Source organism: Amblyomma mixtum, chromosome 10, assembly GCF_055824585.1.
Source record: "Amblyomma mixtum isolate Tamu chromosome 10, ASM5582458v1, whole genome shotgun sequence".
Lineage (NCBI taxonomy): Eukaryota > Metazoa > Arthropoda > Arachnida > Ixodida > Ixodidae > Amblyomma > Amblyomma mixtum.
This window is the reverse complement of record NC_143021.1, coordinates 121,570,476-121,588,862: the sequence shown is the minus strand read 5'-3', so window position 1 is coordinate 121,588,862 and position 18,387 is coordinate 121,570,476. Positions and strand designations below refer to the sequence as shown.

The window sequence follows — 18,387 nt, the reverse complement described above, 5'->3', positions numbered from 1 at the left end:
TATTCCCGGAGGAAATCCAAACCGAGTATCAGGTCTTTAGAGCACTAACCCAACAAACACAAAACCTCCTCAGAAACTCCAAAAAAGGATGGAATGTCCCAGTCCCAGTACAACGTTTATCAAACGTTTCCGGACCATAGAGGCACGACATAGAAACACAAGCAAAAAGGCAGTGCTCCCACTAAAGGTCTAGAAACGTTTTTTCTGGAGTGTTAAGCAGCAACAAAAGCGAGTTAATGCATTTTCGTCCCAGAAATGTAACTGGGCATAACGTTTTGGGACCAATGATTTTCAACAAGAAATAAAAATCGACTGCTCGCGCTCTCTTTTCTCTCTCCTTCGCGCCACAAGCTGCGGGGAGAGAAGGTTTTGCTCTTGCACTCGTCGTTTTGAGAGATGAAACGGCAGTTTCATTCGAACAGCCGAAGGAAGCGGTTAACCCCGCATCTCTCTCGGTGCATGCGTTTCTCGCACGTGGGCCGTCGGCTCCATGCTTGAGGCAGGCGGCGGCGGTCTGCATTTTCATCGCGCCGCCGGCAGCGGCGGTCAACATCTTTCCCGTCTTCTAGCGTTTTCCCAGCTTGCGCCCAACTTCAAAATTGTGTGGTGGTCCCTCCAGGCGTCTCCGACTATCGGCACTCCTCGCTGCGCCGCTGTCTAGCAGAAGTGCGGTAATGGCCTCCCGTCGCTCGCCCGGCTTCCTCGCTGGACGGACGCCATTTTGCGCACGCTTATTCGCGCTGCCCCAGATGTTCGAGCACAAGCCCCAGCGCGCGGCAGTTCTTGCTCTCGTCACTGCGCCAACTGGGCTGTCGTGGACTTCGTAGCTACGGATTCACGGAAGTTTTCCCGCGCACCTCGGCGTGCCCACACCATTCCTTTTGGAACTGATGCCGCGGCTGCGCATCGCAAGTCCTTTGCGCAGCTCCACGGCCCTACTGATGCCGCTGTTCGAGGCGGCGTTCGTGGCAGCGGAGTTCGTGGCAATAGGTGACTCCTCGCACGCACCCTGCATTCCTCAGCGCCTCCGACGACTGCAGCACGTTGGTGTTGGCAGCGTGGCCGTCTACTACGGTCTGAGCTAGGCGGGAAGGACCTTCCGAGACCCACCACTCTCTTTCTGCGAGTGCTATGCATGGATTAGCCTGCTCTACCAACTTCGCCACCGCGCAGCCATCCTGCCGCAGCGGTATAGTTTGTGCAGTGTTCGCGTGGTTATATTGACTCTCTCCCACTGGATTAATCGTGCCTTGATCTCGACTCCCGCGCTGGACTGTGCCGCATGCGCGGTCTGCCGCACCATGGATGCAGCGCGCCATCGCACGTACCTGAGCACGTTCACCTTCCCGCCTGGCTCCAAGCAGTCTTATCCCCACACTTAGTCGCAAGAAAATAAAACTCCCAGGATCGTTACGAGGGTGTAACGCGTAGTTTGAGCGCTCGCTGTGCTGTGAGAAGGCGCAGGACAGAAGCCTGCGTTTAATTTATGGTTTCAGATGTTGCAGCCTTGTATTTCATCCCTGGGTTTCCGTAGGCAACGTCGTCAAGGTATGTTGGTTTATTTTAATTATTTATTTAATTTATTTATTTAAGCATACTGCAGGCCCTTTTCGCATTTTTTTTATTTTCGCTTAGTAGAACTAATATTTTTTTTCTGTTTTGATAACACGTCGCTGAAGCTTGCTCCGAGTCTCTAAGCGTGAGGAGGGTTTCAACTTGAAGAAAATCCGTGACCTGAAACTGCGTGTCTGCAGCGTACGCCCATCTCGTCTTTTCTTTTGTCACCGAAGTTGCTCTTTACATACGTTTGCTTTTGCATGTGCATATCTGCTTTTGAAGCCCTTAGAATGCTCGTTTAAGGTGCATCAACTTTCAGCCTGTATTCTGTTTTACTTGCTTCATATTGCAGATTTCTCAGGGCTGGAGAAAATGTGGCCATCATATGCATGGCGCCGTAGTGTTATGTACACTGTGTATTAAATGGTGCATACGTTTGCGTCTGCTGTTTGTATTCATTCAGATTTGCGCCGTTGAACGTAAGTTTTTCGGCACGGACTTTCAATTCGGTCTGTATTGTTTTTCTTTGACTGAAACATGAATGCATTTTGATTGTGGTGGTGTATGGTGCGGTCGCCGGCATGGACGACAGGATGCAATTCGTGCTAAGAGCACACCTAGTAAACTGAAATTACTTCTGTATGGCGCTGCTATTTGCTCTTATATGAGCCAAATCGGGTGACTTTTTGAGTTCATATTTCCTTTGTGTGCAAAATGCTAGGACATTTCACGTAAACGGGTAAGTGCAGAACGGCCGAGCCAGCACGCATTCAGACGAGTGAAAAGGTGGATTACACCACCTGTAACGTAAGCATGCACCTGAAATTTGGCACATATGTGCGCTTGGATGCCTGCAGGCTGCACGAAAAATGAGGAATAATTTTATTGAACCAGAGCCGAGAAATCGAGCATTAACCTTTTGGGGCTTTCCATGGGACGCACAACTTTTTGGACATTGCTAGTTGTGGGGACGTTTTTTAGATGTGTTCGGGAAAAATGAGCACCTCCTGGGGAGATTCCAGATGTCCCGATGGGCCATTTTTGGGAGATTTTGAGGAGGTTTTGTGTTTGTTGGGAAGGAAGCAGAGCAAAGCAGCCGGGAAAAGTGACGCCACGGATCTGAATTCGCAAGGTGCATACGCCGGTCGGCGTCACAACATGGCCGCCGGCTGTGCGGATCTGCGGTCCAGTCCAAGGTGTCAAAACCTTCCTGAGGTTCGTGGCTAGCCGGCTGCTTATCACAGAGAAATCAGCGCCGGTGTCCACTAGTGCGGTTATTTCTACGTTATCGGCGGTTACTGGTATTTCCGTTGAAGCCAATCACTGGCTCTTCGTCGGTGGGCTCGTCGGGTCAGGTGGTCGTTGGTCTCGTCGTCTCTGCAAATCGTCGAGTGGAGGCTCTTGTCTCTTTCCAGCCGCGGCGGCCCTACCCCCGGAGGACGCCGTCTTCAGTTTTTCCGCCGTGGGGACGTGCCTCTGAATTCGCCAGAGGTTCATGGACGGCTGGGAGAAGAGAATCTCCGTGGCGATGGGGATCGAGACTTACGTTGCGCCACAGTCAGAGCCTGCAGGTTGGAAGTCAAGTTCTGTTCAATCTCCTGAGGTCGCTCGCCGTAGCGTGGGCGAGGAGCGTCCGAAGCAAAACCCCTTAAACCCATTCGACGGTAGGGGCAGTGGCGCAGGATATGACCGGGCTCACCGCAGTGGTAGCAGGGTGGCCGGTTCCTCGGCGTTCGCCACACATCCGCTTTACGCATTGCGGGCCGAAATTCCTGCGGCACGGTGGTGGGCACAGCTGGACGTGGGTACTGCACAGCCGGCACAGGTGAAAAAGCTTGTGCCACTGCCGCTGGCCGTCGAAGCGCTTCGCTGTAGGTCATGATGTAGGGCTTTGGCTCCGGAACCACTGGTGCTGGCTGCATCACTCGCCGGATTTCGTCCCGCACCACGTCCGACAGTGCAGCGACGCTGGGCTGTGGAGCTTCGAAGCGGAGTTTCGCTAGTTCTTCGCGAACAATGCTCCTGACGAGCTCTCGAAGATCCTCTGCGGGCAGCGTCGTAGGCGTGCAGATTTGTGCGGCTGCAAGAGTAGCCTGCCGGATGTACTACGCGCCGCGTTCCTGCAATGAGCGCTCCATGCTTTCACTGTTGCCGAATGTCGCTAGCAACTCACGCCGAAAAACCTCCCAGGTGGCAAAAGAGGTCTCGTGGTTCTCGAATCAGATCTTTGCCGAATCCTCTAGCGCGAAGTAGACATTCCTCAACTTCCGCACACCGTCCCACTGGTTGAAGGCTGCCACACGGTCGAAACTGGCCAACCAATCTTCAACGTCTTCAAACCTGCCTCCGTGGAACGTCGGCGGTGACCGGGGCGCGTGGAGCACGAACGGAGCGTCAGCTCCAAAACGTTGAGTGGTCTGGCTACCAGTGGTTGATGTCATCTTCTTTGGTTTTGTCAGGCCGCTGAACTCTGGCTGTAGGCCTAGCAGGCGGCGGTTCGCTTTGTGGACGGGGGTTGTGTCTACGCCCTGAGAACTGGCTTCAAAGGCGTATTCGGAGTCAGTGTACACGGGACGTTACCCAGCACCTCCACCAAATATGTCAGGGCTAGAAAGTTGGGACAGCCAGGACACGTTTTAATGTGAAGCGTCAGGCAGCAGCGGACTCCCGAGGGCACCACACAGAAGAGACGACGAAGAAAAAGCACTGCCCGCCACCATGGCTAAGGCTAGCCAGAATAGCGGTTAAGGCTGTTCGGCCGGGAGACGGCGCCACGAGAGTGCCCAGGAATGTGGCAATATTTAGAACTTCTTGCGAGACAGTCAGGAAGCTCATAATCTTGCTTAATTCACTGATTATTGTGCGTCGTTTCGCACACTGTCCTTTCCATTTCATGGCATTGCTGTGCGTGTTCTATTCGCGACTGCTGGCGTTCGCACGTGATTACGCCAGTACACCAGTCACTTTATTTCACGGATTAAGCCAGTCACTTTAATTTCTGGATCTCAGTATGAGTTTCCGCGAAAAACGTTTGCATCGCAGATGGTAATAAAGGCATTTTAAGCATCTTCTGGGTCCTTTTAGTTCTGGACAGCACTCCAGTAAAAATTTGATCTAGCTGCCCTAAAGTGATTCAGTGTGTCATCATTAATGTGCCGGTCTGAAATGCTTAGGAATACACCACTTTTTGGAGAGGGGGCTCTTGAAGCAATCAGGTATATTGGTAATGGTCACTTGTGTGGCCAGTAATAACTCCAGAATTCAATTGATTTGGTGGGGAGTTAGTAAAAAAGACATCAATTGCTGTGGCTGCTTGTAATTGTGTGGGGACCTTTATAACGTTAATAAATACATTACATTCCAGTATCGACTCAACTACTAATTTATTAGCTGAAGGTGAAAGAAAATCTGTGTTTATGCCCCCCCCCCCCCCTAAAACAAGGTTTAGGTTGTTCTCTGTGATCCATTGGAGGTATTCATCAAGGAAGCTGAAAAAATTCGAGAAGTTACTTTTGGGTGTCGGTAGAACACAGAAAAGACATTTCTACCACTTTGTAAGGAGAGTATCAATACGATTTTAAGCATACGTGTTATTTTGTTGCGCAGGGACTGCGCTTTCACGTGAAAAAAAGAGCAGCATGTCCTTTTTTCACGTGAAAGCGCAGTCCCTGCGCAACAAAGGTGACGAGTTCGTATGTTTTCTTTCTGTACTTAACTTCCGTTTTAACGTAATAATGGTTACTGAAACTTGGTACCAAAACAGCGGTGAAGCCTTACAGTGGCCAAACTATAACACGTATGCTTAAAATCGTATTGTTTGTTTGCAACAAACAATACGATTTTAAGCATACGTGTTATAGTTTGGCCACTGTAAGGCTTCACCGCTGTTTTGGTACCAAGTTTCAGTAACCATTATTACGTTAAAACGGAAGTTAAGTACAGAAAGAAAACATACGAACTCGTCACCTTTGTTGCGCAGGGACTGCGCTTTCACGTGAAAAAAGGACATGCTGCTCTTTATCTGAGCAGGCTCAGTGTTTAGAGCAGATGGCAGGAAGAACTGAGACTTTGTTTGGCGGAAAGGGGGGGAGGCAGGTCCATTATGGGTGTGAAGGGTGCACTTCCTAGCAAGGGCCTAGCCCCTAGAGCATTGCACCAAGTTGTGCTTTCCTTTGAAATGACTATCGCTGGCATGCCATCAGATTTCCTCACCAGCACCTTCCAATTTGTGTGCCAGACATATTTGAAGTCGTGTTGCTTCGCCCATTCCTTCGTTTTTATCAGCAGTTCGCGCTTCTTTTTGGTCAGGTTTTTCAAGCACGTGGACCATCAAGCACGTGGATCATCATTTGCTATCTTTTTCCTGTTTGCCCACCACAGGTCCCGGGTTTTTTGTCTTGTGAACCGGCGAATAATACTAGGAATCTTATCTGATTTCGAGGGCAGTCGACATATGTCATCCACGTCATCAGAGGACAGTTGCGGCAGCTGAATCTCAGCAGCGATGGGATTAATTTTTTCAATTAAATCTTCTTTTTCGTAAAATGGTATTCCATGACACTGCAGGTTTGCTCGCCTATTCCGCCATTCCAGTTCGCCAAGCTGATTTGCCAGGGGTTCTCTCCTCGCTCCTACCTACCGCTACTGCATACTGTGCAGTGCATAGCCGTGCGAGCGGACAACGCTTACCGTCAGTCCGTGTATTACGCGCCGTCTTGGTGCTACTGTGGAACTTCGCTCCAAGTAGCGTGGTTTTAATGGACCAAGACAGGAATAAAGTATTTGCGTTACAGCTGCTGCGCAGGCTAGTTGTCAAATCCTCGCGGTCCATGGGAGACAATCACTAAAAGTGGCTCCGGCTAAGAGTAAAGCTGATTGCTTACCGCCAGCAAGACCTCGAGCATTTCCATGTCCGCATATCGAGCATAGAACGTACCACAATTTTATATGTGAGGCTGACACAATTGTGAACTTAGTGTAGCAAGAACGCGTTGCCATGCGCGTGTTATAACAATTATATCGCGGAATCCTTCGAAACGACTGCATGCCAGCTTGTGAAGGCAGCTTGATGCATGGTACTGCTTACATGATTAGGTAAGATTTGTGTGTCTATTTTTAGCAACTTTTCTATTTGTGTGTTTAGCAAACCAGTAGAAAATATTTCAGGTTTCTTAAGCACCTTTAACAGGGTGTAAACAAATGCGTACGATGTGCACGTGAGCATTTTGTACCGGTGTCTCATGCATGCGCACAGTACGACAAAACCCTGTGCTGCCGCAGGACCCATAAACCTTGCCGTTTTAGATAATACCAATAAAAACATTAAGCAACGCCTTCAGCGGATGCAGAGACAAGCATTCAGGCGATCCACCCGTTGCCACGAGCAGACGGAGAGCTCAGCGGTTCTTGTGACATGAAGCCCGATTACGTTTTCCCGCCTAAAGTGATCAAATCAGTCTTCTCACATGCCTTTCGAAGCTTTGGCCAAAACTTAGTGTCGTCTTCCCACTCCTTTACGAACGTATCAGCCGAAACACTGCCTGTCAGAACCGAACCAGCAGACGCAGCAGCCGTCGCGACGAGGCGCGCGCCGAGCGGTCAGGGGGCGTATAATGGCGGCGTGATCACGTGATCAAAGATGGTAGCCCCCATGATACGCCGCTGTAAAGCGTCTACAGTAGCGTGAGTCAATTTACGGGTGGCTGTCAGCCATGGGGTGCCAGCCCCAGATGTATGAAAGAGGACGTCAATAAAACGAAGTTTCTACCTGAGTCGAATCGGACAACTATCGACTGTAAAATTTAAAGGGGGAGCTTTCCGTAACCCGCACCTCCCGCGTGTGTGGCGGATGATGAAGGCACTAGGCCACCATTGCGGTCTACGTTTATAAACAAAGAATCCCCATTATAAAGAGCTGACCGGACTCTGTCCTTAGTTTTGTCTTCTAACTACAAGATCTTTAGAACACACGGACGAAAAACAAAATGCACACATTAATGACAAATCTTTACAAAGAGTCCTCTCGACCTGTCGTACGATCGATGGTGCGTAATTGATGCGGGAGGCTCCCACGCTGATCAATGCACTTTCGCGCTCCACTGTCAGATAAAACAGCGATAGCACTTCGAAAAAGAGGGGGAGACGCCCAAGACAAAGCAAAGCGTCCTGTAGCTTTGAAAGTGGTTTACTTAAATTAGAAGCATGTCGCTGTGTGCATTTCGAGGGTCTTCAAGTGGTCCAAGTCAAATTCCTGCGCAGCCGTAAACTGGGATATCTGGGCATAACAGGAATTACTCTAGTCGCATGCAGTTAGACAGAAGCCTTGGTGAGCGGCTTTTGCTATTTGAAGATGCGGATTTAGTGGATAATTTCGGACTGCGCTGAGGCAACGAAATCGGCCTTTTCATGCTCTAACCGTTTATGATGTGAAACCAGTGCGCTAACAGGTCATGCCTTCGCGCATAAAAAGAAAAGAAATATATAAAAGTAGGCAGAGAATGCACAGCGAAGCTCTTTCCCTTCAGCGGCTGTTGCATCTCACGCAATGGCGCACATTTGCAAAGAATGCTAGAAACGTGCAAGCTTCAGAAAGGTTAGTTGCTTCAGAAAAATAGCAGTGTTGTTAGCAACACATGTCAGATCTTTATTAGGCAGCGACTTAGGCTATTGGTACGATCTTTGTATACTTAATGCGCTGTAGTAATGACGAGCAAAAACCCAAAACAGAAAGAGCAGGTGCACACTGTAAATTCGTTTATCTTTCACGCTAACAACTTTCATGTTCTCGACACCAGGATGCTAGATGAGAAAGAAAAGATACCCTAAAGAACAAAAAAAAAGTCCACGAGAAAGGAAAGATGTGGCACGTTTGGACATTGTTTCCTTTTTCTCGATTTTCTTTTTCTGTTTACTGTTGCATCTTTGCTCTCTTTCTGCTCCTTCGTCCGCAAGCGGGCGCCAATAGAGGCACTCGTACGAACAAATAAACTACGTGCACTTTAAAGCACTATGAAGTAAATCTGTATTTAATTTACTGCGCATAGCGCAGTCGTTCTCTCGACCGTGCCAGTATGTGCACCGTCACTGTATCGAAACGAAATATGCAGATATCAGATGGGATATCAGCGAAACTGGGAGGCCATACCTCGCCCTGCTTGCGTTGGACAGGCTCCTCACCCATTTTGGACTCGAGGGGTGGCAGCCGCACGAAGGAGATGAAGCCGAGGTCGTGGGCCAGGAACTGTCCGAACCCCATGGACAGGTGCGTCACCCGTCGGTCGACGTCGCGCAGCCGGCCGCTGCCGTCGTGGACCAGGAGGGACACGAGCCGAGCACTGGGCAATTCGCGGCCGCTGCGAGCTCTCCTTGGGGACGAGACGCCTGCACGAACAGCAGCACGGAGCAGCTGACAGCGAGTGCAGGCAGCTGCCCATTGACCTCTTTTAAGGCGAAAGCCTTTAATTCCTCATACTGTCGTGACCAAGACGTGTTAGCAAGTGCGTCCGCGTTTCGGCGTCACTACTTAGAAAGAAACTATGTCGAGGCTGGGAATCGGACCAGGGCTTCTGCCATTTGAAATGGAGACGCTACCACTCCGCCACGAAGGCGCAGGGTTTGGGCACGAATAAAGGCGCATCTAGTGAATGCATGGGTTTCACAAATAAAATAAAGGGAATAAAAATAAAAGTAAGAAAATAAAAAATAAAAATAGAATAATAAAAGAAAAATAAAAATAAAATGAAAAATACAATATGACGAATAAAAAAGAAAAAAGTAACAAACAATGCGCCAGGAAATGCTTTCGCCTAGCAGCAGTTTAGAGAGCCAAAGGGCCCCTTGAATTTTTGTTTCAACATCAGGGATGTTCTGCAGAGACCCCGAAAGATCTCTTTTCGCAGTACGACGGTATGACGAGCTCCAAAGCGCGCGACAGAGCGTGCTAGAAAAAGAACACACGGAAAGTGACAACTTGTCACAGAACTTTGCTTGCAGAGAGAAGAAATAATGGTGAACATGAAGTAATACTTTAATATCAGCAGCTACCACAAATGTCCAGTTCTATTTATTTCACTTCTGGCAATGGTGGCGGCGGCAGAAGGGCGTGGACTGATTCATTGTGTACTTCTACTTTTTACAGTGCCCTCAGCAGCTGACTCAGGCAGGAACCAGGAAGCTACTCTTAGCAACCGAACAGTGGGCAAAGCAAAATGGCTATAGGTACACCTGGTGTAGAAATAGCATGGTTTTCCTCTGTCAGACGGATGGGTGCTTTGTTCGTATGACAAAAGAAGTTGTTTGGTTTGGTTTATTGGTATTTAACGTCCCAAAGCGACTCAGACTATGAGGGACGCTGTAGCGAAGGGCTCCGGAAATTTCGACCACCTGGGGTTCTTTAGCGTGCACTGACATCGCAGAGTACACGGGAGTCTATAATTTCGCCTACATCGAAATTCGGCCGCCGCAACCGGGATCGAACCCGCGTCTTTCGGGTCAGCAGCCGAGCGCCGTAACCACTGAGCCACCGCGGCGGGGTTACAAAACCACTGAACGACCTTGTTATTCCGGTACAGTATTCCCTGGTTGGTTCTTGGCTATTTTTTCCGCAGTGATGAATAAATTTTCTGATTCTCCGTCTGATCACAATCTTTGCATGCTCAATAGGGCCACGAAACACACTCTCAGTGCATTGTTTTCCCTGTTCGTTGCATAGAATGAGTTATATTAACGCTATTAGCATTGGTCGTACCCCGTATATTCCGGTTTTTAATCATTTAATTAGCAGGAAAAAACAAATTCATGGCGCTGATGGTGTCACCACACAGTGGCCGTTTTGAGCAGTGGATGTTACGTCACTGGGCTGGAGCTCGATGATTGGAAAAGCAGTAAATATACTGCAAACTGTGTTAATAAACAATGATACGTTTTGACATGTTTTTGGGTTTTGTATTAGATCAACAAAACCGACACGTTGTTGCCTTACATAAAACCACTTCAAAGGAAGCAAGGCCAAAAGGAAACACCACAGGCTCTGTCTATTCTGCATCGAAGGACTTTTCACCTCTCTGTACCCGTCCATGAAATATGCATCTGAGAACGGCTTGACGGAATCGACCAGACCGAGCCATTGCATTCTACAAGTGTTCGCTTCGGTTCCAAGAAAGGACACAAAGAAAAAAGGCATTCGTTTCACATTTTCCAGTGAACATAGGCAATGTGAGGAGGATCACCGGGGGCGGCCGCCAGATGGCGCCACATTCCCGTCATCAGCGCGCCGTGGCAGGGCACGGTATGCCGGTGGGGTAGCGGCACACGCTATGCTAAAAAGTAGACACCTTTAGCATACCGTGTACCGTGTTACCGTTACCGTTACCGGAGTACCGGGGACACGACTGCGCATGCGCGACTTTTACCGTAGGCGACCACGGTACCGGGACGCGCTTCTTACCGTGATAACGTAATGGCCGACAGCTTGCGCCTTGATTTTAGTACTAGAAATTAGCGTTTTGTGCTCTCTCTCTCCCTTCAATGGCCATTATTGATCATATTTCCGATAAACAGTGCCCTAATCTCGGTTCGAAGCTGCTACTGCTGCTTGTGATGATTTTGCGTGAAAAAGTCGCCGATGGCGAGCATAGCGCGGCGGCATATCAAGCGAGTAGCCCACAATTAGCGCTTCAGCGAAGACTCGCACACCCAGTTGGCCAAGTGACGCGACCTGAGCAGTATATTATGTCCTGTTTACTTTCGCTTACTTAAATTATTTCAGTTATTGCATTGTGCACTAACGTGAGAAATTTCTGAACGAGTAAGCGGGCTCCGATTCTGGGCGTTGGGATGATCGGACGCCAGTGCTCTCACCCCGAAAGCGCCGAAATATGCCTGTGTAGGTGAGCAAGCGTAGTCTGCGCAAGGCAGAAAAGGAATCTCAAGTTGGGAGGGCCAGTTCGCTTTCTAGGGCTGAACGCCGAGCGCTGAAACGATGTAACCCGCAATTTCAGCAGTAAGCTTAAATACAAACAACTGCGTTCAGTCTTGCGTATATAGCCGAGGCGTACAGCGTTCGCCTCCCGCCGCTGTCCGGTGAAAGGTAAGTGGTTCGACACCCGTGCCTGGTTTATTTTTTTTTTTCATTGATATTTAATTTCTAACTCCTCTTCCCCCCCACAAAAAAAAAAAACATCCTATCTTTTTTTATTAGAATAATCATGTACTGCACTGGTGTTGGCAGCCTGCCAGCGTCAACGCGGTTGGTCGTGAGCCAAACGATGTCGCATCCATTTCAAGTAAAAAATCACAACAACAACACGTGGAGAGTAGCACGCCTTGCAATTGACAGCTTCTCTACAGCTTCTCCATGGCGTGCCCGCAACCATCACAGCCTGCCCCGCTGCCGCAGCGACCTGAAGGGGGTGGTGAACGCAATCGCTTCACACCAGCGATAGACATCGTCCTTCTGCAAGAAGTGCTGCGGTTCGTGCCTTTCGCTGATGCTGCCAGGTGGTCGGACGTTGTTAACAACGTGAACGCGTCCACAGGCCGCAACTTCCATGACAGCGCGTCGAGCAGGAGGAGGTCGTCAAGGACGCTGTACGGCATGCTTGAAGCTGCGACTTGACCTTTCACGCACGAGTGCGGTCGCTACACACAATACACGCACGATTAAAAACACACGACGAAGCAGCAATACCAGCGAAATGATGAAATGCCAGCAAAAACGCGAGAAAACATCCATGCGAGAAAAACTCGAGAGAAGGTAGATTGATGACGATGACCGAGGGAGAACGTAACTCACATAACTATTGAAGCCGATTTTGTTTGTTGTTAGTGCATATCTCAAAAATATATAAAACAATTCACCATATAAGACAAGATTCCTTTTTGCGGCGTTGTTGTCATTACATCTTACATTATTATTTGTGTTGTGCTTTTTATTTTCCGTTCTTTCTTACTTCCGCCACGAGGGTGCGCTCCGGTTGAGCCTACGGTACACGGTACAGGAGCACGGTACGCTAAAAGTCTTTTCGGGCGCGTTTTTTACGGTACACGGCGGCGCATGCGCAGTCGGGCTCCCGGTACTCCGGTAACGGTAACGGTAACACGGTACACGGTATGCTAAAGGTGTCTATTATCTCGCGCTCGAGTTCGGATAAGTGAGAGAAGGCCATTGATCAACGTTCCCTTCTGCGCCATCGACGTGACAATGAAGCGTCACTGGGCCAGCTGGAAGTCCACATGGTTGTTGGAACGAAGGAAACGACGCTGCCAGCCTTGGTAAGAATGGGCGCATTTGTTTTTCAGTCCCGGACTGTCCGGGACTACTTGCGGACTCGAGTCCGGTATTTGTTTTTCTCGGGCAGCCCGAAAGCTCCGCCTACCTGCCTGCATCGCCATAGCAACGCGTTCGTTTTTAGCCTATGGCAGTCCGCGGGCTGCTTGGGGCTGCTGAGAAGGCAGCAGACGATAGCTGCGCGCCGCGCTGGCAGCCATATTGAGTTAGACTCCGTGTGCATTTTGAGTATTTTTCATGTTCCTGGAGGTCGATATCATGCGTTAAACCTTCACATGAGCTCCGTAGCTGCTCTCTGAGCCATCGCAATACTTTTTGTTCTTGCATCTTCGTTTATTTTCTTGAAATCCACCGCACACGGACGCGCGTTCGAAGCTGCGAGCGCGTATTGTTTGCTCGTGTCGTCAAGAGGTTCTCGTTCGCTAGTTTTGCGACATGCTGTCTGTACGCTTACCTGAAAGCATCGCAGGTGAACCACTCGTATACTGGAGCAGCTATAGAGCTTGTTGTCAACATTTTTGCGAAGGCTTTCGTCTATCTGCCTATCCGCAACGAGTTGGGCTACTTTTTGCGAACTTCGCCGCAAGCAGTAGCGGCGAGCATACCTCCGAAGCTGAGTTCTGTAATGCACCTACGCTAAGCTGACAGTACAGTCTTTAAATCGACTCAGTATCATGATCGAGCGCACGGCGTTGCTTCGGCGTTGCTTCGGCGTCGTGGTGGCCGTGGCTTGCATCGTCTGCTAGCAGATGACAGCGTCCTTGTACGGTAACTGAGGGGGAGCCCGGCTCTGGCGGCGAGTTCGAAAGCAGCCTATGGCATGCCTATGGCAAGTAGGTCATGTGACCATGACGCTTTTCCTGTCCGAGCGGAAGCCGAGACCTGCCAGCAAGTAGTCCGGGACTGGAAAAACAAATGCGGCCAATGAGTTACAGCGAACAGGCCGCAATGATGTGCAGATTTCCGCGACGCGATAAGATAGGCTGTTCTGATTGGTCCTCTCCCAATTGCGTCACTGGGAGAGCGAAATGGGAACCCCAGCCAGAATAGAGTTAAGGGCAGCATTTTGTTTCCTTGTATTTGGAAAGTTCTTCACTGAATCACTCCCGTTCCTATGCATCGATTCCTGTAGTTCTTTTTGAGTCAACACGTGTGTGACATAAAGAATCCGCCCCAAGTATAGCCGCCATCCCTTCAAGCAGTGTTTCGCAGCCCCTTTAAGGAATTGCCTGGGGTGTCTTACATTTTTGCATTTGGATATGAAGTCAGCGCAGGCAAAATACGGGGATTCTTGTGTTTTTTCTGGAGCTGAATACCGCATTCACAGATATCATGTTCACGGGCACATGGTTTGCAAATGGTGGTGTGTTTCATCTCGAAGGGTACAGCGGTGTTTTTGTAAATAGGAAAATAAAAAGAGGCGGTAATGTTTGCTTATATTTGAAAGAATGAATAAGTTACGAATGCATTGAAGAGTTTTCTCAGACTAAGCTTGTTTCAGAAATTGTTTGTCTAATATCTGCAAACGTCATCGTTGCCGTCATTTACAGACCCCCTTGATGATTATGCTGAAAGCTGTTTACTGCTGCTAGCTGAACCTTTCAATTTTTATCGATCCTAACTCTACTTCAGTGTTTGGCGGAGATATGAATATCGATATGGTGCCGAAACCGTAAAAACAAACCGAACTATCCTAGCTCCTTGAGTAATATTTCATAACTTACAGGGTCTGTCCTGAAAGTAATGAGACAAATTTCGGCGTGGCGCGTGCATGCGCTTGATCGGGAAACCGCTTTTGGGGAAAGGAGGGGGAACCTTCAGCGTCACAATGCAAAGACCTCAGTTGGCTTCGAGCAGGTCAAGCGAGTGGACGTACTTAAACGTGTACCCCTCTTTCGTCGCTGCGTTGAAAAAACCATGGAGCGAACGTTGGAACAGCGTGGCGCGGTGAAGCTTTGCAATAAACTAAATAAATCACCGACCGAGACATTTGGCAGCATGTGGTAATGATGCAATGTCCAGATCGCAAGGACTCCAATGGCACAAAGCATTTAAAAATGGCCGTTAAGACGTTCAGGACCACACAGTCAACGTTACCTTCCGTAACCGTCATCGACGGGCGCCTGGACCGTTGCTTGTCGTGAACGTCGTCACGACCGTTTGTAAATGCTTTGTGCCATTAGAACACGCGGCCTGGACATCGCATCGTTCCCACATGCTGTCTTGATCACGTTGACTGACTCGGTAGGTGACTTACTCAGTTTATTGCAAGGCTTCATCGCGTAGCGCTGTTCCAACGTTCGCTCCATGGTTTCCTCGACGAAGCGACGAATCATGGGTAGACGTTTAAACACGTCCACTCGCCTCGCCTGCTCGCACCCAACTAAGCTCGTCGAATTGTGAAGCTGAAGGGTCCCCCTCTTTCCCCCAAAAGCGCTTTCCCAATCTAGTCCATGCACGCCTCACGCCGCGACTAGTCTCATTACTTTCAGGACATACCCTGTGTATGCTCATTGCTCCTACAGGCATAACTTCGAACATTGCTACACTTATGGACTCTTTCTGACAAACATGCCACAAGACAGTGCGCTGCAGACAGAGTTGTAGCATCTATCACTGACCCTTTGCCATGTACCTAATTTCGGAGATGCAAAAAGGGCTAGGGTATAAATGATAGCACCCACTTTTGCTCAGGACATAAATACAGGCACTTTAAGTCGCCTTAGTGACGAAATTAGCCATACCAATTCGGAGAACGTATACTGATCTTATTCCCCGAGAAAGGCGTACAATAGCTTCATAGAGGTATTTAGTTCTGTGTAAAAAAGCAAATTCCTTGCAGAAACACTGTGAAACCGAGATGCGCACGTAAATTGTGCATGACACCACACTTCTTCAAAACGATAAGTGAAAAGAATAAACTCTAAACAGATTTCTGAAAAACCGAAATATGGATGCATTACCAGCATTTAAAATACAGAAATCATTAAAGTAATACTTCGGAATGCTAAATCCGGCTACCTGTCTAACATTTTGATCGCATCAAGGATACCCAACATGGACGACAGGAGCTTTCTTCAGTCATCTTTTCTCGTATCCCGACTACCTGTCTGAAAGAGTCAACTAAAGCTAACAAAGCGTTAACCGCAGAAATGTTAGCAAGTGTTTTAAACTAATATTTTACACCTCTTCGTCATATTTGCCAAAATCTTTTGTACATTGTTACATTAGACTTCCTTCCAAGTGATTTTTTTTTTACCTCCAACAGACACTAGTGAAGCATTTAACGAATTCATGGCACTTAAGAAAACCAAATGTGAAGATTTTGTTGATACAAAAATGGAACAAGCGATTTACGTGCTAGACATTACCAGAAGGGCGTGCTGTCGAGGTAGTTCGTTATACGCTATGTAAAGAAATTAGCGCGAAAAACAAATAAAGGACAAAGGAGGAGGAGAAACGCTTCTTAATCGTCTCACGTGCCTCCTCTGTTGTCCTTCGTCTTTGTGTTTCGCGCTTAATGTTTTACATAAGACATTATCACTTTATGTATAACGCACATATTCAATCTAGTTTTAAGCACCGGAATATTTCCTCAAAATTGAGGATAGTTAAAGTAATTAACACCCTCATTTAAAAGTTGGAAGAGAAAAAAATGTAAGTAATCACAGTCCCATATATATTTTGCTGCTGTTTTCTAAGTCACTGGAAAAGTAGTTACCTCAAGGCTGTTTGCTTTCCTTTGTAAACATGCCCTTATTACTTGAGCTCAGCACGGCTTTGGACCTGCCTTGTGCCTGCACGCTGCAGGAGGGAGACGAACATATATTTTGGAAGATCCCAATGAACCGCGAGTGTATTGCTCGTCCCTGCCACATGTGTGGTGTGAGCTAGCGGAGCGGTCTTGAGAGCAGTGCCTCAGCCGCAGTGCAGATCTCATTAAATAAAAAAGCCAATGGCACTGCACGCCAAAAGAATGCCATGCCAAGAGCGACAGCGTGCTCCTCAGTTTCGTGCCGCCGCCGTCGTCCGCAGCGCCTCTCATGGCAGGCGGCAGAGTGGAGAGATGCAAATTGTAATGAAGATGATGAAGAAGAAAAGGAGAGAGGGTGGCAGAGTGGAAAAGATAACTGCGCTCCACTTTTGGGCACAGGAGGCAGAGGGCTGGGTGGCGACAAGTAGTGGAGCAGCTTGGGCGTCCTGCCGGAGGCGGTTGGGTCGCAACCCACCGCCGAAAACAAGGATGGGTGTCGTCGTGCTCTAGGTGGTGTCATAGTAGAGCTAATATTCTAACCATCGCATGGCAAACTCGTAACGGTCCTGGGACATTTTTCTCAGTTCATTAGTGCGTTAACACTAATAAACTTTGGGCGTTGTCTGTCTGATTATGTGCTGGCCGGGCGCTATTATTTTTCATTCCTTTTTACTAGCCCACCCTAATTTTTGTCTGTCTGTCGTCCGTCCGTCCGTCCGTCCGTCCGTCCGTCTGAAGACAAGCCGATTTTGTTGCAGGCTGCTCACGTACCTGCACACTGTGTCAGGCGGCAGCCTCGTGAGAGGCTGCTCGGGAACGGCAACCTGGGTCGCAACCCAAGTCCCACCGATGCCAACACGTGCCATAGCACCTGCCTTGTGCCACTTCTCACCTGCCCACTATGTGGCTCACTTGCCAAGATGTAGCCGGTCATAACCAGGAGAGAACCTGGGGCGCTAATCAGGCGGCACCACCCGTAACGTACCGAGCTAAGAGGAATGAGCAGCAGCGGTTAGAAGGAGGACGAGAATCGAATTACGCTTGCACAGTAGCTAAACTGAAGAAGTAGGGGTGGTGACTTAATGGCAGCCTGGCACCACCTGGTAGGTCGTAGCTCCAACCGGCAGTTGACGTCATGCTAGAGCACACATCCGCCTTCGGTCTTATAACCCAAATTGACTGACTTTTTTTTTATTTTCGCGGCTACGCTCGAAGCTCCTGATAACCAGTCACATTCTGGCGGGCGAGTGGGTTGCAGCAGGAAATGGCCGCGTCACGCCTGTTGCAATAGCTCTAGCCGGCGAAAAAACGCCAAATGCGTGTGTTATCTCAATGACGTCAGCCAGTGTGCGTTGTTGTAAACCGCAGGCGCCCGGGTGGTGGTGGTGGCGAAAACATTTATTTAATCATAGAGAGAGGTGTTGGGGGTCGTGACCAGAAGGATCACGCCCTTACAACCACTAGGTGAGATGCCTAGTCAGGTACCCCATTGGCGTTTGCTGTAGACCCTTTGGGCCTGGAGGGTGCAGCAACCGGACAGGGTCGCCTCCCAGTCATCTCGGGTGGGGATTGGGATAGGGGGTAAGGATGGGTTCTGCTGGCAGGACCACACCACGTGGTAGGTGCCAGACACCTCCCCACTGTGTGAGCACCGCCCGTCGAATTGAGGATCGAAATGCTGTAGAGTTGCCGGGCACAACATCGTGTTGGTGAGCAGGCGCAGGAGTAGCTGACCTTCCCCAGCCCTTTGCACGGTGTGGGAAGAGTTTGGTGCGTGGATTTGTAATAA

At 49.1% G+C, this 18,387-nt stretch overlaps 1 protein-coding gene across 1 annotated transcript in view; it reads right to left on the bottom strand.

Moving 5' to 3' along the window:
* Window positions 1-18,387, bottom strand: part of LOC149326809 (salivary peroxidase/catechol oxidase-like) — a 143,404-nt gene that overhangs the window by 95,672 nt on the left and 29,345 nt on the right. The window contains exon 5 of the mRNA XM_089564679.1: window positions 8,734-8,937. Within this exon, the coding sequence (XP_089420805.1) occupies window positions 8,734-8,937 (204 nt within the window). The remainder of the gene's footprint in view (window positions 1-8,733; window positions 8,938-18,387) is intronic.